The sequence below is a fragment of the Elgaria multicarinata genome, chromosome 14, assembly GCF_023053635.1.
Source record: "Elgaria multicarinata webbii isolate HBS135686 ecotype San Diego chromosome 14, rElgMul1.1.pri, whole genome shotgun sequence".
In the NCBI taxonomy this organism is placed as follows: Eukaryota; Metazoa; Chordata; class Lepidosauria; order Squamata; family Anguidae; genus Elgaria; species Elgaria multicarinata.
In genome coordinates, this window is record NC_086184.1 from 11,080,161 (window position 1) to 11,107,063 (window position 26,903).

General features: G+C 42.4%; 1 protein-coding gene across 2 annotated transcripts in view; it reads left to right on the forward strand.

Moving 5' to 3' along the window:
- The first annotated feature begins 10,021 nt into the window (after positions 1–10,021).
- The window catches only part of ZNF423 (zinc finger protein 423), a 333,930-nt gene continuing 317,048 nt past the window's right edge, over positions 10,022–26,903 (forward strand). For both annotated transcript variants that reach the window (XM_063141103.1, XM_063141104.1), the window contains exon 1: positions 10,022–10,087. In XM_063141103.1, coding sequence (XP_062997173.1) covers positions 10,048–10,087 — 40 coding nt within the window. In that variant the 5' untranslated portion in view covers positions 10,022–10,047. The remainder of the gene's footprint in view (positions 10,088–26,903) is intronic.

Below are 26,903 nucleotides of genomic sequence, written 5' to 3' on the forward strand. Positions count from 1 at the left end.
CTTTGAGTTCTATTTCTACTGCTGGTTAACCAGGACAGATTCTCCCAACTCACAATGGGATGAGCACCAACCTGTCCCTAAAAAGTGACAGGCTGTCCAGTGGCCAACTCTAGAGGCAAAAGAGAAGTATGTGTGAATGAAACGCATCTGTGGCTATGGGACTTAGAAGCAGGGGATGGAGCATGTCACTCTGGTCTCATGCCTTATTCCAAGGGCGTTGAACCTCTTTCAGCTCAAGGGCTCAATTTTGGAGAAGCTCTTGGGGGCCGCATTCCAGTGGTGGGTGGGGCAAAAAGCAAAGCCCAAATACAAGCATATGTTTGCTTAAAGCTCTTACTGCTAGTAGCTAAACTTTAGGTGAAGCATTTCAACTTTTTAGAACAGGAAACAGCGCACAACAGACAGGAAGCCACCAAACGACTGGTGGCTGGGGAAAGGGGTGGGGTGTAGGGAAGAGATGTGGCCAACAGGGGAATCTCAAAGGGCCGCCTTTGGCCCCTGAGCCTAAGGTTCTGCACCCCGTCTTACAAATCTACTTGCTGATCAGGGACCTGAATGGTGCAATGAGATGTAACTTGGGTGAATCCTGCCAAACCGGCTTTGGACTCATGGTGCAACAGGTGTTTTATTGCTTCACCACTTGCTTGTATTTCTGCATCAGCATCAAATTCAAAGGTCTCACATGTAAAGCTCATAACTTCCCTAGCTAGGGCTATTTTCACAAGAGATAAAGCTTTTAAAACAATAAGTTTTATATATTTTCCATGTTCCCCTGCTGTCAGAAATTAGGTGGGAAGCAAGTGGGAAGAGACCCCCTTCCTTGGGAGTGGCACCCCATTTCTGTAATTCTCTCCCCAGGGGTGGGCTTTGCAGGGCACCTATTTTGCTATTCAGTGCCAGACAAATACTTTCCTCTGTTAAATTTAAAAAAAAAATTATTGCCAGTTTCTAACTGCTGCTTTTAACTGAGGATTTAAATTTTTCTTCTTTCATTATGTAAGCCGCCCTGAGAATATTTATTATTAAGGGGCGGTATAGATTTCTTTAAAAACAAACAAATCCATAGATGAAATGCTGCAAGAAAGCAATTGAGCATTTCAAAGAATGCAGGGGGTCCTGATAGCACGTAATCTTGTTGCTGTACTTCCTTCCAAGATAGTGTGTTTTTATTAAAACTCTCATAAATGAAGATATAAGACACCTGAGAGACGACAAAATGGTTTGAAAACAAAAGCCTTTTATTAAACTAGTTCATGGATCTGCTCCTATGCTGTGAGATTCTAACCTTTGGATATTACAGCAAAGCCATAACTTGAGGTGCTGGGTCTAGGACTGGATCATTACAGATGGATTTTTCAACGCCAGAGGGTGAACAAGCCTTTTCTGTTGCAGATATTTTTAGCATCACTTTTCCTGGATCACTACAATCACACTACTTCAAACAAAACAAAAACATGACATAACATTAGCTTTCTTCATTCATTCATTCATTTATTACACTTCTATGCCACCCAACAGCCGAAGCTCTCTGGGCGGATTACAAAGATTAAAAACTTTAAAATACATACGCAGTATAAAAACTATTTACATACTAACATTTAAACAGACAGTACAGACAGAGTCACACATATATCTAAACAATTTTAATTCTATTTTTTTTTTAAATCTAAATTTTAAATCTAAACAATTCTAGTTCTGATATTAGGGGAATCTAATAAAATACTATGTTTAAAAATGCTGTTTTAAAGAATGGAACAGATCATCACGATCACTTCCTCTAATGCAGAACTTGGATGGTTGGGGGCTGACAGGCCCATTAAGGGGCCATTAAGAAACAAGAGGGAGTTATCAGCCTGCTCAAGGGAGCCCTAAAGCTTGCAGAAGTAAAAAAAAGCCTTTGTGGGGGGGACACCTAAGGGAACAGTCCCCGCAACCTTCAATCCCCACCCCAGCCAAACAAAGAAACACAGGACTGAGCGTTCTCACTGGCCATGGTATGTTATCTAGGGGGAAATGGAAAACTATATGGGAAGGGGAATGAGAGGTATCCCCAGCCACACAAAGACAGTCGACAAGCTGTCCTGGTAGCCCAGTCAGTCCATCTGGCCCAGCTAGGCTCCACCGAGGCCCTGGTTCCTGCCCGGGGAGCCATGCCTTCCCAACCCTAATCCAAACCTGAGGCTTAACCCTAACCATCACGTACCACTGAGCCTTCCCTCTGGCTTCTGAAAGTCAGTAGGCAAGCCATTCTAGTGGCCCACTCAGTCTGTCTGGCCCAGCTAGGGTCTACCAAGGTTTAGGTTCCTGCCCAGAGAGCCGGGCCTCCCTGACCCTAATCCCCAGGTTCCCGCACTACAAGGCACTTGTTACAAGCTTCCTGGAGACCCGGACAGGAGCATACCTTTAGGGGCTAGGATATATAATGTTTAGTTGTGCCTCCCCAGTCAATTATTTTCAAGGGGTTTAAGCAAATTTAGTTTTGTGTCTTGGTACAGATGTAACACAGCCTTATCACCTAACCATCCTTAAGAGATTGGGAACACCGTGAAGGCTTGTGTTCTCTTTCTCTGCCCCTTTTCTTTCACTCTCATCTGGGCTAATCATGGTTAGTACAAGTTGCAGTTTGAGAACTGATTGCAGATTGTAATTTGGTGCTAACTCTGGTTAGTAAATTCTGCGGGGGACAGATGTCTCGCTAACCAAAGAGGCAGAAGGAGGGGGAAGAAGAAAAGAAGAGAGGAAAGAGGGGGAGGAAGGAATACGAAGTTGTTGGGTTAAGAGAATTGCATCAGCCCCAACTATGGTTAGGGCAGGGGAGGGCAACAGAAATTGGATGGGGCAACTGCATGGCACCACCCTGCCCTCCCTGGGCTGAAACATGTCAAAGATGATGGCCATGCCTCCCAATGTCAAAGTAGATGTGGCCACACAGCCTGATGTCAGAAGGTGTTTTATTTGGTTTCTGATAGGCATATTTGGAGGATCTTCCTTCTAACGCGTCCAGCAGGAATTGGCTTCGTTGTGTATTGGCCTCGTCTTATTAGGGAGAAGACATGGGACAGGTGGATTGATTTGGTGGCTGGAGAAGGTCTTCCCAATGGGGAAGGTGCCATGTGGGAAAGTCCCTCTCCTGCCTCCCCTCCGTAATTTTCTTCAATCTGTGATAGGAGATAAGAGCAGGGCTTTCTTGGGGGATGCGCTTCAGAGGCCAAACCTTGCCCCCCGGAGAAATTCTTGAAGGCCCCCTGGGCCAGATGGGCAACCTCTGTGGGCTGGAGGTTGCCCTCCTGGGGGTTATGAGATCAGGCCTGCATCTGCACCAGACCTACCTTGGATTGAGACTGTGTTTATAGAGTATGTTTCATCAAGAAGGAAGTACAATTATAATTACAGTGGATGTTCTTTACTCAATAATTCTCTTAATGTTCTTGTGGCATTGTTTTGTTTTCCTTCTCTTCTGGAAGTGAGAGCGCTTTGATTCAACTTCAAAAAAAGAAAGGAATCCCAGATATTAAAAAAAGAGGTTGCATTCCTCTAATTGAAAGTTATAAGTAATTAAACAGTGCTTCTGATCCTGCCTTAAAATAATCAAAGAAATATTTACCCTTTTCCTTGTTTCCACTGCAAGACAATCATGTAATTTATCTCAGTGGGATACAGGATGTGTGTGTGTGTGTGTGTGTGTGTGTGTGTGTGTGTGTGTGTGTGTGTGTGTATGGCTTCACTTTGCCCTGGATAACTAGAAACCTAGGGAATGAATTTTCTGTTTAGTGTCTAAGACTGAACTTATTGATCATGAAAAGAATAACATTTTCATTGTACCATGAACCACTTGCAGAGGAAGAAGCTTTTCTGGACAGGTGGTTAAAAAAGAAGGAAGTGGAGCTAGACTTTGTTGGCAAGATTGCAAATTCATTAATTTTAATTATAAAATGCCTGGAGACTGATCAAAGGGGATATTGAGAATAAAATGAACTGGTGTTCTACTTGAATTTCCAATGCAAGGAATAGAAGGCTTTTGGAACAGAGATGTTAAAATGGAACCGTACCACTGTCTGCAAAGAATAATGCCGATGGAGAAAAATGGCAGCTTTCAAGTTAATATAGCTATTTGGGCTGTGTGACTATATTTTTCTGTCTCTTGGACTCCTGATGGGATGCTTATGGATATGTAGTTGTGCTGTCTTTGTGGTAGGAATTATTTGCATTCCCTAACTCTGCCTTTCATGGTAGTGTGATCGGCAGGTGAGTGACATTGTTTATCTCCATGCAGTTAAAAGTTCCACCTGTTGCTTTTATGCAGCACAAGCCGCTTTTAAAAGCAGACAAGCAGGCCAGAACATGTTTATTAGTCAAAAGGCAACTTTATGAGGGCTTGTAGTTGCTGGAGTCCATGTAACTTGCCCCCCAAGTGCCAGGTGTGTGGAGTGGGGTAGGGAAAGACACTCTGTACATGCTCAGTGGGATTCTCCTCTTTAAGGATTAGTCCACATTTTCAAGAGCTGAGTAAACCAATTCACGGTGAACCAGTTCAAGACCATTAAAGCTTTGGATGAGATTAAGCCAGTAATTTTTGAAGTGTGTATGTACTGGGCCAGGAAAGAATTTCTGGTGCATCCCAAGGTACGAATAGAAATCATGGTAGATTAGACCAAGGGTCCTTGTAGTCCAGCATTCTCAGTGGCCAACTAGATGCCCAAAGGAAAACCATAAGCAGGGCATGAGTGCAACAGCACCCTCCCATCCATCTTCCCCAGCAATTGCTGTATATAGGCATACTGCCTCTGGTACTGGAGGTAGCACATAGCCATCACAACTAGTAGCCATTGACAGCATTATCCTCCATGAATTTGTCTAACCCCCTCTTAAAGCCATCTAAATTGGTGGCCATCACTACACCTTGTGGCAGCAAAATCCACAGTTTAACTGTGAACTGTGTGAAGATGTACACACTTCTTCACATAGATGCTCTTTTGTACCCAGAGTACAGAAGAAGTTTCCTATCACATCTCTGTATGATTAACTGATCTTGCCGCCTTCCTTTCCCCTTTCAGTAGGGGTTCCGCAAGGCTCCGTGCTTGGCCCGTTGTTGTTTTCCTTATACATGTTGCCCTTGGGCAAGCTTATTCAATCTCATGGCTTCCAATATCACCTGTACGCCGATGATACACAACTATATCTGTCATCTCCGGAACTTTCTCCTGATGTTCACGATCGTATCTCGGCATGTCTTTCAGATATCTCAGCTTGGCTGCTTCATCGTCGTTTGAAACTCAATATGGCAAAGACTGAATTGCTTGTTTTTCCTCCTAAACCTTCTCCTCATCTCTCATTCTCTCTTACTGTCAATGATGTTACGCTTACTCCGGTCAAGGAAGCTCGTAGCCTTGGCTTTATATTTGACTCCTCGCTCTCCTTTATTCCTCATATTGAGACAGTAGCTAAATCTTGTCGATTTTTCCTGTATAATATTGCCAGGATTCGATCATTTTTGTCTGTCTCTTCTGCCAAGACGCTTGTTCATGCACTGGTTATTTCACGGTTGGACTACTGCAACCTTCTTCTCTCTGGCCTTCCTTCTTCTCACATCAGTCCGTTGGTTTCTGTTCACCATTCTGCCGCAAAGATCATCTTCTTGGCTCGCCGCTCTGACCATGTTACTCCGCTTCTGAAATCTCTTCATTGGCTTTTAATTCACTTCATAATCCAATATAAACTTCTCCTGTTAACCTTCAAAGCTTTTCACGGTCTAGCTCCTTCCTATCTCTCCTCTCTCATCTCACACTATTGCCCCGCTCGTGCTCTTCGCTCCTCTGATGCCATGTTTCTCGCCTGCCCAAGGGCCTCTACTTCCCTTGCTCGGCTCCATCCATTTTCTTCTGCTGCCCCTTACGCCTGGAACGCTCTTCCAGAACATTTGAGAACTACAAGTTCAATCGCAGCTTTTAAAGCTCAACTAAAAACTTTTCTTTTTCCTAAAGCTTTTAAAACTTGATGTTGTGCAGACTTTGTACTGTTAGTTTTACCCTACCCTGTGCCTGCTTACCCTACCCTGTGCCTGTTTGCATTCTCTTCCCCTCCTTATTGTTTCATTATGATTTTATTAGAATGTAAGCCTATGCGGCAGAGTCTTGCTATTTACTGTTTTACTCTGTACAGCACCATGTACATTGATGGTGCTATATAAATAAATAAATAATAATAATAATAATAATAATAATAATAATAATAATAATAATAATAATAATAAATTAGTCTACTTGAATGGGGTGGGAAATATGAATGGGTTCCCATCACATCTCTGCATGTGTTACTATTTCAGGCTCACCTTCTTCCAATCAGGTGGGTGCAGAAATGAAGGCATGTGATTCTTACAATTTCTGAAGGTATGTGATTCTTACAATTTCACTTTCTAAAACTAAACATTAGGGCAATGGTGTAGTGGTAAATTCCAAAGTGGGGATGCTCATGAAAGACCCCATAGCCACATCACAAGGAGAGTAAAAAATGTAGGCAACTTTGTTCATCCATATCAAAAAAGGAACAACACAAAACCAGTTCTAGCAGGTTTTACTTCCTCCAGGAGCAGGTGCTCCTCCTGTTCTTCCAAAGATATTAGTAGATGTCTGTTTATATTGAAATGGAATGCCTGCTTTCTATCTGCCTGTAACTGATTTTTCCTTCTTGTTTCTATCCATTCTTGCAGCTGATGATGTGGGTTTAGCCCACGGAAGCTCATGCCTCAATAATAAAGACCCTGTTAGCCTTTAAGATGTCATGGGCCCTTTTTGTTTTTAGACAGTAGTAGTGGGAAACACAGCAAGGTGAGGAAGGAACATCCTGTAAAAGATGTTATATTTTCGAATGAGTAAGAAGCGTTTTAGGCCAGGTTTTACTCACTCAAAATGAGTAGGATGAAGATTTTTTCATCTAAAACATTACATAATCATTCCTGTGTATGCTGTACAGTTCAAAGTTTTCAATGTTGCTGATATCGAAGTATGCTACTAGTCCTTAATACTGTGAGTGTACAAGACTTTTTCTTATCTAAATAATACACTTCCTTGTGTTTCCTGCAAAATTTGTGAGTTTATTTTCCTCCCTCTCTGATGACAATAACTATGGCTTTAATCGTATACCCACTCATCTGGAAATGAGCCCCATGGAATTCAGTGGGACCTGCTTCAGAGTAGGCATGTATAGAATTGCACTGCAAAGCATTTATACTTTTGAGCCTTTGGAGGGCTTTTGCCCTAAAAGGTGGCCTAGAAAAAAATATTTAAATAAAATGGCTCTGTACATTTTATAAATATGCCAAACTGTGCAATTGTATATACTAAGTTATAGGTGATGCATTTTATGTTATTAAACTATAAAATAAGTTTAGGTTTGATAAATACTGCATATCTTTAACATTTCCCCCAATTTTTTATTTATTTTTTTTTTTGCAGGGGTGGGTACTCTCACTCTTCCTCCTGGAAATTTAACACCTCTACTGTTGGGTAAGTGGGTATTTTATCATATATAGGATTGTGCTATAAAGGTTGCATCCATGTAGCAGAGTTGACATTAGAACTGAATTCCATTTATAACAGATCAGCATGCTGGCTGTATTGAAACTTATTTTATATCACGCTCTTCCTTTAAGGCTCTGTAAGGGGCAGATATTTTCTCTTCTAATCCTTTTAACAAACTGTGTAAAGAAGTAAGTTAGGCTGAGATATAGTGACTAGGGACGACTTCTGCATAAACCTGTATAGGATTGGGCTGTACCTTAACACTTGGAGGGAAGTTCCACTGAACTCAAATAGGCCTTACTTTTGAGTAAACCTGCACAGGATCGACCGGCACAGTTGGAAATGTTTTGGTCCTGCGGCTGTCTGATCTATTGTGCTTATCAAAAAGACAGACGAGAGTATTAGGAGGAACAACGACAACGCGTTAACAAAAGACACTCCGTCGAGTCTCTCTCTCTGCATAACCCCGGAAAGTTTGCGCTGGGTCAAGCAGCAAGGTAGAGGAGAAAAAACAAACACATAATAATTTATTTATTTTTTTAAAAAGCCCCGTTTACAAAATTTGGGACGCCAGACGACTACAAAGGGCTTTAAATCTCAGGAAAGCGCAGCAGAGGTTGCATTTGGAGCGATTTTACGCATGGGGGTGGGGATCAAAGTGGGTCAGAAAAAAGGAAGGGGGGGGGAGAATAAAAAGTTGAATGGTGATCATTTTTTAAAAATACCATATACATATGGAAATCGCGATAGCCCAGACGCTGCCACAGAGGGAACGGCGCGCGTAAGGCAGGGAGGGAGACGGTCTGAGAAGCAGCAACCGCGGCTGGCTGCCATCGGTTACAACAGCCGCCACGGCGACCCCTGCGTGCGTCCGCCCGCTTGTGCGCCTCTCCGCCGCCTCCGCCTTCTCTCTCTTTGCCTTGGAGGCGGCTCAGGCTGGGCGACTCCAATCCGGTGCCGCGCTCGATTCCTCCTCCTCCGCCCTCGTCGCCGGTCCGTGTTTTGCGTGCGATCGGAGCTGTATTTCCAGGGCTGTCCATGGCTCGGTGCTGTTGGCTCTCTCTCCGTCTGATCAGCCCAGGCTGTGCGGGGCTCCCTACGGGATCAGAGCGCTCCCCCGCCGGGACTCCACTCCTCACATCCTCCTGCTGGGACTCAGCTACATTTCCAGCCAAGCCTGGCTTTATTATGTGTGTCTGCACTGCAGCCCCAGCAGCAAGATCAGGAGGAGGAAAAAGAGCCAGGACAAAGAAAAGAGAGGGAGGTTGGCGAGAGCTAAAGAAAATAAAAACCCAAGGCAGCGGCAGCAGCAGCAACGGCGGCGGCGGCGGCGGCGGCTGGAGCAGCGATGAAGGCGGGCGGATCAGGGCCACCTCGCCGCGATTAACACATGGAGGCAGCTAGCAAGCCCTGCATCCATGCAAAGAAACATTTACCTTGTTTTCAGAAGTGCGTTTGTGCGGGAGGTGGAGGTGGAGGTGGTGGAGCAGGAGGAGGAGGGAGCGGCGGCGAAGAAGGACACCAGCCCGGACCGGCTGCAAGGCGCAGGAGAGGACGCAGCTCACAAGCCACATTGGGCTTGTAAAGAGCCCCACAAAAGAGAGGCAGGAAGAGAAGGGAAGAGGGGGTGGGGGGAAGAGGAGAATTGAGAGAAAGCTGCCCCATACTCCTTTATTATTATAATAATTATTTTTCAAAGAGAAAGCACCCTTCTCGTGTATTGTTGGCCCGTCTTTGGAAACGGAGACCCTTATTGGAAAGGAAATCGGGGAAGATTTTTTTTTTTACGGGGGTGCAGTTAAATCCAGGGGGAGGCATTGTCAGGCTTTTATGCAACCAGGTTTGCTTTACCGGTAATTAACAACAAAATAAAAACCCCTCTCCGGTCTCTTCAAGCCCCCCCCCCCACCCGCCCTTTCGCATCCGTAAGCATGATCTCGCTTGTTTTGCAAATGGTTTGGGTTGTTTTAAAAGTCTGAACGGCGCTTAAAGAAAAGGAAAAGCAGAGAAACTTTAAATGAAAGCACACAAGGAGGGGGGCGAAAACCACAAGATGCTTGGATGGTGGTTTTAAATTGTATTTATTGATTTGCACAACGTGTGTGTGTATGTGTGTGTGTTTGTTACTAAATCGCAATTGAGAAAGGGGGACGGAAAAAGGGGCAGAGGATTTGGTCGAGGCGAGGTCGAGATCTCTGGGCGCCCAAAGTGGGTGTTTTTTTTTTTTTTAAAAAAAAAGGACTTGGAAGTTGCCGCATTGCAACAGGCAAAGAAGTGAGAAATCAAATAATCGATCCGGGTGCTGCTGTTGCTGCTGCCGCCGCCGCCGCCGCCGCCGCCGCTTCGCCTCTTTGAGAACCGCCAGCAGACAAAGTTTCCAAGTGGGAGAAGAAGGAAGAGGAGGGGGAAAACAAGAGAGGAATAGGAAGAAAAGGAGGAAGGGGGGAAGAAGAGAGGAAGAGGAGGAGAGAGAAGAGAGGAGGAGGAGGAGGAGGGAAGGAAGAGAAAGAAAAGAATATCAGCGCTGGAAATGTCCAGAAGGAAGCAAGCGAAGCCGCGCTCGGTAAAAGGTAAGCTGCTGGCCAGGCGACATCACTCCGTGTGTGTGTATGTGTGTAACGTGTGCGTGTCTGTAAGCTGCTCCTGCCTTGCGTTTGGAGCCGCTCGCGTTGCTGCCCCGCCACCGTCACCGGCAAGCAGCAGAAGCGCCAGCCAGCCTCTGCCGCGTGACCAATCAGGGTTTGGGGCCAACCTTGGCGGGGATTGCGATTTTGCAAATCCTTCCTCCCCATTCCAACCCCCCCTCCCCACTTCCTTCCTCAGACCAGCCCGTGTACCGGAGCTTGGGTGGGGGTGGGGGTGGGGGGTGTCGTGCCGCTTCTCTCCATCCTCAAGTTCTTTTTGAGTTTTTCCGCTCTTCCTGTGCAGAGCTGCAGTAGCAAGAAAGGGAAACTCCTGGACTGCAATTAAAAGCGGCTTGCTGGGAGAGCAAGCTTTGCGAAAAAGGAAGAAAATCCACTCTTTATTCAAGAATCAGTTCCATAGATTTTGTTCAGTGACATGCGGTTGGGCTGCTAGGCAGAAGTGATGGGGAGACGCTCTCACTCAGTATTTCCTGATGTTGCCATAAGAGGCTTCAGCCTCGCTTCCCCCCTCCTCTCGGTGCAGAAGGACTAGCAGGGAAGACTTATGGTTCCAGTGGAAATGCCTGAGAAGGTCAAGGGAGCCATTGTTTCATGGGTCGTGAACTTCTGCTCAGGTGCACTGGATAGGATCCAGAGATACCACCTGATTAGCCATGCTAAAATTAGTGTGCCTCACAACGGGGACTGAGACACATCAACCAGGAGTTAGATGTAAATACACCCCAATCAAAGACTTTCATATCCCCTAGGTGTTGCATAAATACTGTTTAGCATCAATGGTTTGGTGGAGGTCACCAGCTTTGGACACAAACACTACAGGAAGATTCGGTAGAGGAATTTGCCCTGTTAAGACTGGTTATTACTCGGCCAGGGTACTTCCATTTTATATTGCTTTGTTAAAAGAATATAAAGCCCAGGTTTCTAGTGGTATCTGCCATTCCTGTTGGGTCTTGGACCCTTGCATTATTGATTAAATCACTTGCTGAAACCACTATCTGCTGGAATTGCTTACCAAGCTATGGAACATGAGGTTTTGCTAGAGAGCCTTCCCCCCCCCCCAAAGAATACCAAGTTCTGGTAGTCTGAGACTTGCTTCTGCTAATGCAGAGGCCTTGCATGCAGCAGCTGGAATCTTTGCCCAAGGCCCCTTCCCTATGGGAGACACAAGAATTCCTCTGCACCCCAGGTTCATCTTGAAGATTATTATTATTATTATTATTATTTATTTATTTATATAGCACCATCAATGTACATGGTGCTGTACATTGGGAGATGATCCATTGGGATCCTTGGAAAAGGTATCTTTTGAATTCTGCCCTATAGTCTAGGGCAAATCTGCCATGACATACTATTTCCAAAGTTGACACATGGATTTCAGATTGCGTGTAGGGCTAAACAGATATTGGGAGAGGACATGCTCTAACAGACAGAGCATATGCTTTAAACGCAAAAGTTTATAGGTTCCATTCCTGGCATCCCCAATTAGGGCTGAAGAAGACTCCACCCTGGAGAGCTGCTGCCAGTCAGTGTAGGTAATCCTGAGCTAGCTGGTCTGACTTAGAGTAAGGCAAGCTTCTTGTATACTTCCCCGTGGGCTGCAAGCTCTCCTTAGTCAGTGTATTTGGTGCTTGATTCAGAGCCTCAAGCTGCTAATTTTTTAAAACTCCGAATAGTATTGTTGATTTATGTAAGCTTTCTATACAAATCCCATACTGAAGAGTGTTCTTGCAGACCTGCATTGGCCACAAGGTGCTTACTTAAAAGAAGTTCCATGATGATTGCACTATCAGTGTGAATGGTGCTGTACAAGGAGTCACAAGGATCATACAATTGTTAAAATTCCACATGGGAGACAACAGCAGATAGAGAAGGAAATGGAGGAGGCGTAAACAGGAAGAATATTCATTTATTTCAATCACACATAGTTACATTGGAGAATGAGGATCCTACTGGCAAGCTGGATTGCAAGCTCCAGGCTGTCTTTACTCCAAGGTAGTTACATAATCTCTCAGGGGCTTAGTACCCCATTACTTTAGGACTAGATTCAACATCTATGGGGCTCATAACTGGGCTATAAGCCATAATATGACTTGTACTAAACACTGTCATAGACCTCTATGAGGCTTAAAGGGGAGTCCCCAGACTTGTGGTAAGCGCCTTTTGAGTGCAGATCCATAACTTACTCCATGGTGTTCCCTTGACTTTTTTGCAGAGCAAGTAATTTGTTGATGCAGAAGGGACACTTAATCCAAAGTATTTTCAGAGATGATGTACCGCTAGAGTAAACCCTTGTGTTGCAGCTTTGAATTGGAGAAAGGACAATTTTTCAGGAGAAAGAACGATGTTGTAAGTTTTAATAGGTTTCTAAAAAAGAGACCAATCTCTGCTAATGCTGGATAGTACCAGAAAGCATCTAGAAGTATAGCCCCAGCAAACACTTATGTAGTGGTTCGACGAACACACTTCAGAGGAATGTCAACAGGAGCTACTCAGTGTTAACCCTGCAGCATTGTACTTTTTGGGTGCAGTCCTGTACTTTGCTCACTCCAGAGCCATTCTTCAGTCATGCTTTGGAAAGTTGAGCCATCACTTGCAAGATATGAACAGCTTTACTCTGGAATTGGGATACCAAGACTTCCATAATTCTGCGGATTACCAGTCTTTTCACCAGGAAACTGGATATTCTTTTTCTTTCTCCTGCCCCCCCCTCCCATTGGGTCTCCTGGGTAATTTCCCCTCATCCCACCTTGACAGACTTTGGCGATTGCAACAGGATGCCCAAAAAACCCCTCCTTGTATTCCAGCTCTTTAGCTGTTGCTGGTTGCGGAAAGTTAAGCCATCTGCTTTCCAAAACCTACACCTCTAAATTGTCTCTCCACTGTGGAATTCGCAAGCAGTTCTATTCTCCCAACCCGAACAAAAGTTACATCCTCTTTCAACAAAAGCGGCCTTATAATTAATAAGGCACAGACCAAAGCAATGCAGCCTTGTGACGTTCTGTTGGCAGCTAATGCCAAATTATTTTTTTATGTGTGCAGGAGAGTAAAATTACTGCTCTTTCTTTTTCTTCTTGCTGCTGCCACCATCAGATTTTATTCCTAGCTATGGACAGGTTAATGCGGTTTTGTGATGGGGAGACGATTTGATTCCCCTCCCCTATTGGTCTTGTTTCCGGGGTGGGGGTGGGGAAACACCTTGCTTTTGTTTTCCATCCTTTGCATAGAATCAGGAAGAATTTGTTTTAAACTTTTATTATTAAAAGGTTTTCAACTTGTCAGACTGAAGAAAGAGGTTTTGGTTATAACTGGTGAGGGAGGGGTTTCCCCATAATCTGCCTGCCTATGAATGTGTTTGTGTCTATGTGGGGTGTCCACCTACTTCCTCCCTGTGGTGGTGAAGGTACTTGCATTGCCCCCCCCCCAATCATCCATTTTAAGGACTTGTGTGCCCTTGGCAGAGGGGGAGTTGATAGTGTGTGTGTGGCCACTTGATATAATAATAAGCACTCTACGCACTCTACAAAAGAGTATTGCTTTGTATTTTATCTTTCGTAATCTGCCGGAGCTGTGTAAAAGAGGTGTCCTGGGCTCTCCTTCCTTTCCTGGCCTGCTCATTTTGAGAAAGGAGGTAACCTCGCACCCAGGAGGATAGGATTCACGGTTCTATTTCTGTAATGGCTGCTGGACTGTGCCACTTTCTTGCTGCCCCTATTGCTGAATGCAGAAGGCTGGAAGAAAATCTGTTGCAGTTTGTGCAATAAAAGCAGATAGATGAGTGGAAGCAAATAAAACAGTGTGCGTGTGTACATAGGCGCGTGTATGTGTATGCAATTTGGGAATTTGTGTTAATAGTACAAATTCGTGTTTTTCTGTGTTTTCTGGATGTATGCTCGGATCATTCTGCATTGTTTGATTGTTTGGTATGGGAAAGTTGATCCCAGTCTTGGCAAAACTGAAATAAAAAAAGAGGGATGGGTAATCTTGAATTGCCCTCCTAATACATTTGAATCTCATGTTGAAAATAATTTAAGGGAGGCAGACATTTTTAAAGTGAGTTGTGTGTTTGACGTCCAGCCCCTGATTTTATATATCCCAAGAAGTGACTTAAACCATAATAATAGTGTGAGTAGGTTACGTGAGAGTGAAAACTGTTGCGACACTTAACAGCACAATCCTTTGCATGTTTACCCAGAAGTATTGTGTTCATTGGGGCTCATCCTCTAGTAAGTGTGTAGGATTGCAGCCGTAGTGAATCAAGTAATGCATACCCCAAATCATTAAAATGCAAGGAACTTGGGTTTATTTTAGAACAAATCCTGATACTACAATATTAGAAATGATTAAAATAAAAAGATATGAGGATACATTCAGTCAATCAGTTATTTGCTTCAGACTAAAGGTTGGCACACTGATACATGTTACCCTGAATTACAAAACTAACTCAGTTTGGTTGCTGATTCTATTTCAGAGGGAGCTCTAAGGGTGTGGCCAGGTGGGTGATTGTAATTTTTTGAGTGCATCTTACACCCCCATGTGGTTTAAGGATTGTGCAAGGTGGTATTTCAGGTGGCTGCAGCAGAATTGGTGTAAGGTAATCTAGAAGAACAACTGTGGTGCAACAGCCCCATTGAGAGTTTGTCTTACTTGAGATATTCCCCCACATCGGCACAATTCCGGTTTAGTATTACAGCCCTAACCCAGCCATAAGGAAAACTGCAGTCCAAGGACAGTCTAAAGACTTATAATCTTTAGTTGAAAATTTAACACAGTCAGATGCCTGTTGGTGATCTGGATCCTAATGTGTAAACATTCAATGGAGTGCATGGCTCCATTGGAGTTCAGTGAAGTTCAGATTTGCACCTCATGCTCTTTTATTGCCAAAGCTGTATATACTATTAAAAACTTTACTGGGCACAGCAAACTTTGCCAGGACTTATGACTGATAAGTCCTAAAACTTATGCATGCGCTGCAATGTGATTCTATGCATGTCTATTCAGGAGTAAGCCCATTTATTTCAGTGTGTCTTACTCTGAAGTAACAGTAGGATTGCACACTTGGGCTCCAAGCTGTACACTTACCTGGGAGTAAGGCCCATTGAAATCAGTGGGGTATATTTTTGAGTCGGCATATATAGGAATCCACTGTTGGTGCATGCTTAATAATAATAATAATAATAATAAATTTATTTGTTGATGTGTTTTGAATGAAACCTTAAGAACACTTACTTGGGAGTAAGCTCCATCTATCACAATGGGAATTACTGTTGAGTAAAAATGCATATATTGTGCTGTTAATATTGTGGTATGCCTTGGGGGGAATATAAATCCTTAAAAAATAAACTATAGAAATGTGATTTATTTTGGACATTTTTAATGATTGGAGTTAATTTCAATGTAAACTAAAAAAGCAAAAAAATGTTCTTCTATACTTGGAGCAACAATAGGTACAATATTATTTTCAATGTTAAATATATCTGGCAAGGAGGTTCCCCCCTTGTTTAAATGAAGAAAGTAGTGTATAAAAAGAACACATCCAGGTAGTGCGTGGCCATCTAAACCACATTCCTTTGGCATTATTTGCAACCTGGTGTGCCAGTAGCAGAAATGCTGTTTATAAACTTTTTGACAACTTCCATTAGTCCCGAGCCTAGTCATTTTTAATTAGAATTTGGTTGTTTTCGATAGATAGCAGTAAAGATAGCCTCTGGTATCCTCACCATCCTCGCCTTCAAAAAAAAAAGGGGGGGAGTAAGAACACATCTCACATTAACATTTGAATGATTAATAATTGTAGACATTAGTAATAATTGTAGACATTAGATTTTAGTGACAAGGAGAAATATCTGGATTTTTAAAAGATTTATGGCAGGGAAAATGTTCCTTATATTTCCTCCCACAGAGTGAGGACCCTGGCTATAAAATGTGTGTTTAAGGTGTCATAAAAGCAAGACCTTCACATGAAACACAAGTCTGAAGTTGTCTCTTACGGATTGATAGTATATTTTAACCTCTCAGCTGTATGTCAGCTTAACAGTATGGTATTATGGACCGCCACAATCCAAGACAAACTCTTGCAAAAGAAGCCCTGGTAGTAATTGATACAAGAGATATAGCAACTTCTAGGCATGAGGGGGGAAGAAATGAACTATAACGGTTTTATGTGGATTTTTTTTTTAAGTTGTTTGAAAGCCAGAGTTGGTCTTTGAGGGAGGGAGGTACAGGTCTCAAAAGGAAAGGTCAAGGGTTTTCCTAGAAAGGGGGTATTGCATGTGAACGATGGGTCCTTGAAGTTTTAAAGATACATCCTCTGTTTGCAATAAAGCAAGTCCATTCAGTCCCCAGAAAATCATTATGGGGTGGCAAAAATGCACTTTAGTTGCTAGTTCTAATTTTGATGATGGTGCTTGGTTCCTCTTTATTTGATCCATGATTTGTTTTGCTCTCTTGGCTCAAATTGGTTTCCATAGCGTTAGTCTATTTTCATCCTGCAGTATCTAGATCTTACTTTTCCATAAATTCAACAGCGATTTTGTAACTGAATCATGTGCAGGAGTTTTTCAGACTAAAATGTTGACTGAATTCCAGGTAATCCTGGTTTCAGACTTGGAACTCTTCTTTCTTTCTCTAAAATTAAGGAGTATCGTTGAATGAGCGGAAGGCATGTTGGAGGAGGTCGCATGTAAACTGGCCAATTTGTGACTTCAAATGTGATTTGTAGTGGAAATACTGATTCAGTCAACATACATCTGTCTTCATGTTTTTGTACATAAAATGGATAAAAAATTGTCTTGGTTCAGGTTACAAAATCAATTGGCTAGAACTTTATTTATTTTTTAAAAAAACTCAGATGTATTTTGTGATCCTGGGAAATGACAATCTAATAGGATGCCAAAGACCATGTTTCCATGGAAATAATAGAGATGCAATAAATAAGGAGTTCTAAGGTCACTGCTCCTCCAATCTAATGCAGGCAGAAAATAGGTTGAAATTACAGTGGTCCCTTCAAATATATGCATATAATCTCTGTTTCCTACTTAAAATGTTTTCTTGGGTCAATTTTGCACTATAATAATTGTCATAATGACAGACATGGATGCAAGTGCCTTGAAAGGATTTTCTCTTTTGTAAAATTTCTCTTCTATTTTGAGCCGTTTTTCCACTTCAGATGGGTGCACCCATTTCTATGCCAAAAGTTCAAGGGCTAGATGATGATGGTGGTGGTGTGTGTAATATAAAGGATGCATTTGTAGGTGAAAATGCATATAAGGCCAAAGATCTCTTTGAACAGAAAGTTTAAAGACGCTGGTGATGACTCTTATTCTTTGAAACTGTGTGGAATGACTTAATCAGCCAAATTGGTGTTATGCATTGAGTAACAATTCATGAATAGGAACTAATTTTCTTCCACTATATTCAGTCTAATAAAATATATATATAGTAATTACTATATCAGTATACGTTCCTTCTGACTGGTAGTGGTAGAATTATTTCCTTGATAAAGGGTTTTAAACCTTGTAATTAAATACATGATTTACATTAACCATTGATAGCATAAATTTGATGCAAGCAGGTGATGTGATTGTTAAGAGCTCTTTCTGTTGAATTTTATTTGGTGGTAGTATAAAGATACTTTGCAATCACACTTGTAGCTTTGGCTAAAAGCTGTCTAATTATGATGTCAAAAGTTGACACAAATTCAGAGGCCATTTTAGATTTACAGTATGATTAAGATACATCAGTGTTATGCACACTTGAAAAACATTTTTAAAACCATAGCCATTTTTTAAAGAATCTGAATGGTGAGCAGAGGTGACCTGTGGTCTCTGATATTCACAATTAGCCTATTAAAGCAACATCTAGGGTTTAATCACCTTGAAGGAGGGTGTAATTAATATCAGTTGAATCTGACTTTGGAGTCTTGTAACCAAAGGTTGGGTGGAGACCTCAAGATGTCCCATAGTTATTTCAGAAGAAAGAGATTTTTCATAAACACATTTGTTGCATTTCTATTGTCTTTCCATTTTAGGTAGGGGTACTTTGATCTGGTACCAAATGGCTTTTGCTCAATTTATATTCCACATTATTTTAGGTCATTCTAACTCACTTAAATGTGAATGTCAATTAAAACCTTTTTGCTTAATGTAGCTTGTAATTTCTAAACATTTGAATAATTCCATGCATGGTCTTGAGGAGAATCGTATACAACTGTGTTAATAAGTAGACTTTAAATCCAAGATGCATATTGGGTGGTGAATTTGATAGTTCTGCAAATTGGTGTCAGATTGCAACGGTATTTTGTGTATAAATGTGCTAGTCAGTAATCAAACTGTTTTGCAGTAAAAGAAAGAAGCAGGATGCACTAATTAAGCTTAGATTTGTTATTGTGCTTGAAGTTGCAGAATTGCTGTCACATTTTTTTTGCCTTCGCTTGGCAAATATGCTGATAGAAACTTTTGATTTGCAACCTACCTGCCTCATTTGTGTCAGTCAAAAACAAAGGAGTGCACACCAATGCCGCCCCCCCTTCAACACCAACCTAGGTGGCTTCTGACTTCATTATATGCAAAGTAAATAATAATAATAATCAAAACTCCATCCTATTTGCTCGGCTCCAATTAACTGATTGCTATGAATGATCTCCTTTAAAGGAATGCTGTTTTACCTATCTGCTGGTACAGAGGTTTGATTTTTAATGTCTTGTGAAAAGGATTTCTTTTTGTCTTGATTGATGTCAAGAATGAAAGCGTGATGGTAATATCCCTTTGAAAGCTATTGTATTGTCAGCTCTGGCTGACAGCAGGAGGCCCTCCTAGCGGTATAGATTAGCGCTGTAGAAACACTGACATTTTCTTTGTTATATTGCTGTTGTTCTGCTTGCAAAGTCAATTATACAATGTCGGAGCTCAGTTACAGAGTTGACTGTGGAAGTAACAACGTCTTTCATACTTGTTTTAAAGATATAATTTCCCCTTATTCGCCCCCCTCCCTGCTTCCCTCTGGGTTGATAGCCAAGAATCTTGAAGGTACTAGAATAGTAGGTTCTGCAAATTAATTTTTTGTATTGTATAATCGCTGAGGCTTCAGTGATCCTCCTTTTTAAATTCGTGGCTCATTCAAAAATTTCTGTACTCGTTGTGAATGCAGTAACTGAAATGGTGCGATTTCCCCCTCCCAGATCTGATAGATTCACATTCTTGATTATTTTCTAATCGGTGTAGCGTTGTTTTGGATGTGACATCAGTGGAGATGCAGGAGATTTTGAAAGCAGGAACATAGGCTAGGTAAGGAATTCCAGTTTTTTAGCTTCCATTGTCTTATTTTCCTACTAGACAGAGTCCAGTGAAGTTTCCCTTAGGAGCTCCAGAAACTGGAGGGGGTCGTTATTGGCTGGAATTCTTCACTTGTGTATGAAATGCTTTTAATTGTCATTTACCTGATATGATTTCTCTCTCTCTCGCTTTGTGTGTGTGTGTGTTTATGTGGGGGAGGGGTAGAAATGATTACCAAGGGCAAGTTTCTGGAGTTTGCACAAATTAATAAATCAAATGGTATATAATTACAATGCCTAGTCCCTCCTCCCCTTTTTAAATTGGTGAGAAATAAGTCACGTGTTGCGGTAAGTTGCTTGCCGAGAATGCAATGGGTTTTTCTTTGCCCCTCCCTCTAAAACATTTGTATATAATCAGGGCAGCAGAGAGAACATCATTCATTACCAAATTGCCTTAAATAACAAGTATCCGCTGGAACAATCCCTCATTGGGAATGTTAATTGTGGGATTTCTAAATTACTGTTCTAAACTAATAGACAAAAGATTCCACAGTTACCAGTAATTTGTCAGGATTTATTTTGTTTCTCTTCAATAATTGAAAATTAATGTCTTGAAGTGAAAACAGATGTTCGCGCCATCTTCTCAATTGGGTATAAAAAGGAAGCCTTTGTAGATGTAACGTGTTTGCAACACTGTTGATACTGGGCTAATGAAGGTTTTGGTCTTGCCAAATTGATGGATGGAATATAAGCTTAATTATCCTATAAGTAAAATGGAAAATCTCATGGGAATGAAAAATGCATCATTTTATTGTGTATTCAATAATCCTTTAAAACACACACCAAACATTTGAAAACGGCCTGCTTCTCCATCCCTGCCAATACATGCAAAAGCAAAACTTGTAATTGCACAAAAAACTTCTACCATCCTGTCCACCCCTATGAGTGCCCCTATCATAAGGGAGACTGAAGGAATTGTACTCACTTGAGCCAATGGGTTGCAAAGAGCCACTTGCCTCGTTGGCTATGGTGAATGAGAATGATTTCCAGGCAACCTGTTGGGAAAGCTCCCCCCCCCCCTTTTAGCCCATCAATGCATCACACTTTTGGAGCACCTTTCTGATGGGGAAAGGCTATCATGTTTTGAACTTTTTAGGTTTGTTTTTTTTAACTTGGGAGTAAACCTCATTGAACTTAGTGGGACTTACTTCTGAATAGACTTATGAAGGATTGCTCAGAAAGAGGGGACGTTGTAGAAGCTCATAAAATGATGCAACTTTCTAAAATAATCATTGTATTAGAACTCGGGGTGGGAGGGATCATCCAATGGAATTGATTGGCAGGAGATTCATGAAAATCCATTGTCACACAATGAAGAAGTAATTTATGGAACTCACCAGCACAAGATATAGTGATGGCCCTAGCTTAAAAGGGGATAAGACAAATTTATGGAGCATTGATCTATGGACAGCTATTAGTCATGGGGCATCCATATTCAGAGGGTAGTTTATCTCTAGATAGCTTCTGGGAAACAAGAACAGGGAAGAGACATGTTGCCTTCACGTTGTGGTTGTGGGCTTCTTGGTTGGCCACTGTGGACAACAGGATTGACCAGGGCTCCCTTTATCTTCCTATGATTAATCTAGGGGTATGAGCAAGCAAGCTAAATTCGAACTTTTTGGTGCTCTGTAGTGCTCTGGAAACTATTTTTTTTAAAAATGGGTTGGATTGGGCATATGAGATCCACCCCGTCCTACATCAACAGTCTCTTAACTTACGTTTGGCCCACAGAGCACAATATTTTTGATGGCTAGTGGTTGCCCAAGATCTTGGCAGGGGTCTTTCTCAGCCCTGTTACTTACTCCTTCTTGATATTTATTTATTTATTTATTTTATAGTGCCATCAGGCACATGGTGCTTTTCAGAGTACATGAGGACAGATCCCTCCTTCTAGGAGTTTATAATCTAAAATTCAAAATAGTATGGGGTGAGAGAGATGTCAGGGATCGAACTGGGACTTTCTGAACACAAAGAATGTGTACTACCACAGAATTATGGGCTCTTCCGCTAAAATTGTTTCAGGCTTGTTTGCTTTGCCCCATGGCTGTGGTGAGGTCAAGGCAAGGTCTCAGAAGCAATCCAGGGGCTCTTTGCTCACCTTGTGTCAGGGTCCGGAGAGTTCAGAGGTAAACAATATGGTTGAAACATGATGCTGGTCAGGTTCCAGAACAGGCAGATGAGGGAGCAAAGCAAGACAAGTCTTTTAGTACCTTCTCTAACATGTGAATTGCCCAGACTGGGGAGCCAAGTCTAGGAGAAAGCTTTTATAAAGTCAGCAGGGTCCCTATTGGCTCCTCAGATCACATGATTCTTCTGGGTTGACTGGAAGGATTCCGCCATGGTTAGTGGGGATGGTCAGGCTCAGACCAGCTAATAAGGCTCAGGTCAGGTTCCTCTTGTAAGCTGTCCTGGGCTTTGCTGACCTGTAAGGTGCCTGGGCCTTACTGACAGATTCCCTGGTTTAAGCCCACTGATGCTTTAGCATGTGGTTGCCTTATGAGAAACATTTCAGCCTTTTAGAGTGTGTGTGTGGGAACTGCGCCAAAGCCAGGAAAACCCCAAATGAACAGAGGTTGAGAAAAAGATGGAGGGGCCATGGAAAGGTGGTGGGGTCTTCTGAGGCACCTGGGAATGCTGGATATGGTCCCCAAGCTTAAGGTTCTGCACCCCTGATGTAGGTGGTGGGTTGTCATCAGTGCTGTAAGAACGTTGGATTCTGGTTTAACTAAACAGGTACTTATTTTGTGGCACTTATTTTTAAGCCATTTTTGTGGCTGTGGCATTAAAAAAATCAGTTTGATTCACATCTTTGTGGGAGCAAAAAAAGAAACTGAGCTAGTATTACAGTTATTTGAACTAGCCCTTGTTGGTTATCAAGTGTTGGACCAAGCCGGGGCTTAAATGTTTGGCCAGTGTTACACATGTTGCACTTAAGGGGAGAGAGGTGCTGACTTGAAATTAGGATGTTGGTGGGTAGACCCAAGCATGTTGTAGTGATGGCTTTTTGAGAGAGCTTTGCCAATGCACCTACTAAGTAAATGTGAACTCAGGGCACCAGTTGACTGTGGGCTACATGTGGTTCTAGTGTGTGTGCGGATGGGCAAATTTTGCTCCCCATGGCTGGTGAATTGCCTTTATGTGCCTGGCCTAGCGCAGCAGAGGAGCCTGCCATAATTCACCTTGGCAGTGGCCAGAGGTGGTAGTGATGGCAAGTACTGAGGTACTGTCAGGGTGTGGACTGAACTGGAAATGGAAGGAGGGTCTGGAAGCCTTGGGCGGAGTGTGAGAGCAATCTAGACCTCAAAAGGAGAAGGCCAGCTGTGGGGGATAGGGAGAGATAAAACGAGAGGTTTATGAACAGAGTGTGTGGATGGGTTTAGTCCCAGCCTCCTAGAGAGAGCAGATTTCGAGGCATGGGCAGACCCGTATGGATTACTCGTAGGGTGTAACAAAAGGTTGTTTTGATCGGGGTGGACAGAAAGTAGATCTCCAGAGGTTTTAGACTTCAGCTTCCAACATTCTTGACCATTGGCCTTGCTGGCAGGGTTTCTTGGGGTGAAGACCAAAATATCTAGAAATCTGCCTTCTCCCCCACCCTGGTTTTGCTGGACTGGCAATAAGAAGTTGACATTCTCCAACCCCAGGCCCCTAGCAACTGCCTGTCCTGTAGAGTAGACTGTGTTTACATGTATGTTTGATAGGTGACCAGGCCTAGTGTTAGCACCCACAGAATAAGGCAGGGCTTGCCGCTGCTGACAATTATCCAGAGCACTCTGTTGGCCAACTGGCTTGTGAAGCTGCCATTTTAATTGTCCACAGTGCCCTGCAATTACACTACCTTGAGTGTCTGGGGGAGCTGTAGAAAATGTAACATGGAAACGGCCCAGTTGCTTACTGCTTCTCTGAAGTAAGCTCATGGCTGGGGGGTGCCAACATTTGAGGAGGCCCACCAGAAGGTACTTTGCTGCCCTTTCATGGACCTAACCCTTAATCACATGAACTTAACACAGCTGAGTTAGTGAGGTTCCATAGAGACAGCTGGACAGGTTCTAATTACTGTGTCCTGATTTGTAGCCTGTAGATATTGCGTCTACCCTTCACTCATATACACCCTGCATTTTGGTGTGATGCTATTGGCTATAATTGCTTAGAAAATGCAACGCCCGAGGTTATAGAAAAACAATAGAGTAGTATATGGTGCTTCTTGAAATGCCCCCGATTAATCATACACAGCATGTTTATATATTCTTTTTTACCTCCTTGGATGTGGATGTGTTAAGTCAACTTTTAAAGCCTTTTAAAAGATGTAATTGAAATTTGCCCTTTTGTTACCTGGGCATGAATTATTTTTGAAATGTTGTCATTACTCACCCTGCTGTGAGGTTTATCTCTTCTGTTGATCCTAATTAAATAAAACATACTGTTGTTCGCCAGTTTCATGTTGAACTGAATTACCTGCCTCTAGGCTTATGAATGGTTGTTGGGCTCTCTGGCTTTTATGCAGGCAGGCATTGACTAACCGGCTCTGGCTCTTAGATTTCCCATTTCAAAGGGATCAGTTGGCGTTAGTGACAGGCAAAATAGTGAATGCTTTACTGATGCTTTCAAGAGCTGTACAAACAATCAAAAATGGCCTAATGCTACCAGAGTAGAACGGTAGATACAACTGCAACTTGAAGAAAGCAAAAATATATGCTTCTCTTGCCTGTGTGGCAATCTTTGGAGGGCTGCACAGTAACGTTAGGAGATTAAATAATTTGATCCTCTTGAATTTGTTATCTTGCTCTATCCGGAATCACCTCGGCCTTTGTGTGGGGGGCTAGAAGGCTAATTTTCATATTGTATTTTAGTTTGCCTAACTTTGCTTAAAAGCTGTAGATTAGCACCAAGGCTGGTGAATAACTTAGAATTATATGATGCCATTGAATCCATTCTCCCCCTCCCCAAGTTCTCACTGAAATGCGGAACTGCTGGATCTGAAAAGTTTACAAAACAGTCCATTGCTCTGTTTAGACATAATATATCACTGTTAAGCTAAGGTATGGATGAGTCTTGTGCCTAAATCCTTCATCCTTACTCTGCTTCTTCTCTACTCTTTCTCTCGTTGCTGAGACTAAAAATTTCCTGAGTTAATTACTCATAGTTTCCTGTTGCATCTGAACTGGAAGAAAGCAGACCCGTGTTTGGAATTTAGGAGGACTTGAAACCAATTTCAAGCTGTGATTTCATATCGTGGCTTGCTCCAAACCTAGTAACCATCATTTTCCGGTTGGAATGTTTTGGGAAACGCTGAAGACTTCCTGGAATAATTAACCAATTCCGATGGACTGAGAACAGAGGTGGAGAAAGGTGGTTCAGGTGCATACAAGGCTCATGCCAAGGTGTTATATTCCAATGGAGGCTGCTGGCACATATTCCTTATGTAAAATGACTGAAGAGGACGCATCTACCTTCCACTGCTTTGGTTCGTCAGGATTAGTTTAGGGCAATGAAGAGCCTTTTCCCTGCTAAGAAGTCTTACAGTAGATGAGGGAGGAGTTTTGAAGACTGTTGTGACTTTTAGGATTTATGAACCAGGCATGTGTCAGAGAGGTTCTCTTTTCTAAGCTATTTAAACCCTCTAATTTAGGGAGGTTGAGGGGCATAAAAGTAATGGGTGCATTGCTTGCCTTATAATTTGATTCAAGGGCAACATAAATATGTTCACCTGGGTCCAACTTGTCTTTTCTGAAAAACAGGAACAAGAAGGGAGGAGACCTCAAAAGATGCACCAAAGGCTATTTATTGCCCAAAGTGTGTTTTGAGTATTATTACTCATCCTTAAGGGTGACTCTGATTCAAAGGAAGAGTGGTAATACTTGAAATACACTGGGCAATAAGTGGTCTTTGGTGCATCTTTCAGGGATCCTTTTTCCTCCTGCATCTGGTGTTTCTTTTCTTTCTCAAATTTATTTTTTTCCTGAAGAATAAGCAGCTCAAATAGTGGTTGACTAGTTTTAACATTTTATTCTTTGAAAAATACACTTTTGTTGCACCTGCTGTTTAAACCACCCTGTCACCTCAAATGTTCATGAGGTTTTTCATATCCTCCAGGTGCAAAATTCTCTTATTTTATTTTATTTTGAGCATTTTTGTACTGCCCTTCACTATAAATACTTTCGGGGCTTACAGAAGGGCTGTAGTCACACAAAATGGTAAGCCGGAATTGCTGAGAATTGATCACTCCTGCTTGATTCCTCTTGCTAAATTAGCGGGAGCAGCTAAAGTAACCAGGAATGTATCAGAAATAGAAAGCTTAGTGTTATGTTGAAACTTGAACCCTAGCTTGTTGCTTCTCTAACAAGCCAGAGTTTGAAGCCAGGGTTCCAGTTCTGGCTTGTTAGAGGAGCAACAAGCCAGGATATGGGTTTGGACGTAACACTAAGCTTTCTATTATGTTAAGTTCTAGGTGGCTTTGACCATTTCCGCTTGCAGTGTGCACCAGCATGCTTGTTTGTTGCTGATAAGGCAGAATTCTCAGCAAGTTGTGTGAACGGAACCAGTAAGATGTGTTTCTAAGAGGCACTCAGAACACTTTGATCATTAAAGGAAGAACATCAAACTGGTTGTCTTAACATTGTTATGAACAGCTGCCACATAATCATAGGATCATTGGTCTACATAGTCCAGCAATATCTACTCCAGCCTTCCATAATCTGGTTCCCTCCTGCTTTTGTTGGACTACAGTCCCTATCAGCCCCAGCTAGCATGACCAGCGGTCAGGGATGATGGGAGTGGTGTCTAACACATCAGGAGGGGGGGGGCTGATGGGTAGCCATTCCTCTTCAATCCACTCAACATTATGTGAAATGAATGAGTGAGCTGGGAAATCCAACACATCTTACCATTTGTTATACCTATATCCATGTGCTATTTGAATGCAGGATCTCCTTGGCCCAGAAACGCAGAGCCCATTTTAGTCCTTATCCTGATTTTCACTGCATGAGCAGGTGGCAGAATAACACAGCTCTTTCCTTACGTTCATTAATATTCCACAGTTTTTGTTCTCCCCTTTCTTCAAGGAGCTCAGAGCAGTGTATGTGCCGTCCCGTTTTCTTATGGCAGAACTATGAGGTAGGGTAGGCTGAGAGAGAGTATAGCCTAAGGTTTCCCAGTGGGTTTGAGGCTGTGTAGGCATTTGAACCAGAATCTCCCTAGTCATAGTCCCAGCACTTTATAACTACTACCCCACAGTAGGAGTTCAATGTGTATGTCATGAACTGTTGGGGACTTGAGATACTTTTAGTTCCTTGAATGTAATTTGCTTACTAGGAACTGTTGGACATACTAATGAAAGATTGTCATAAGCAATCCTCTTCATGCTATAAGTGTTAATTCAAGGGCCGATGACTATGCATTAGAAGGAAATTAGAC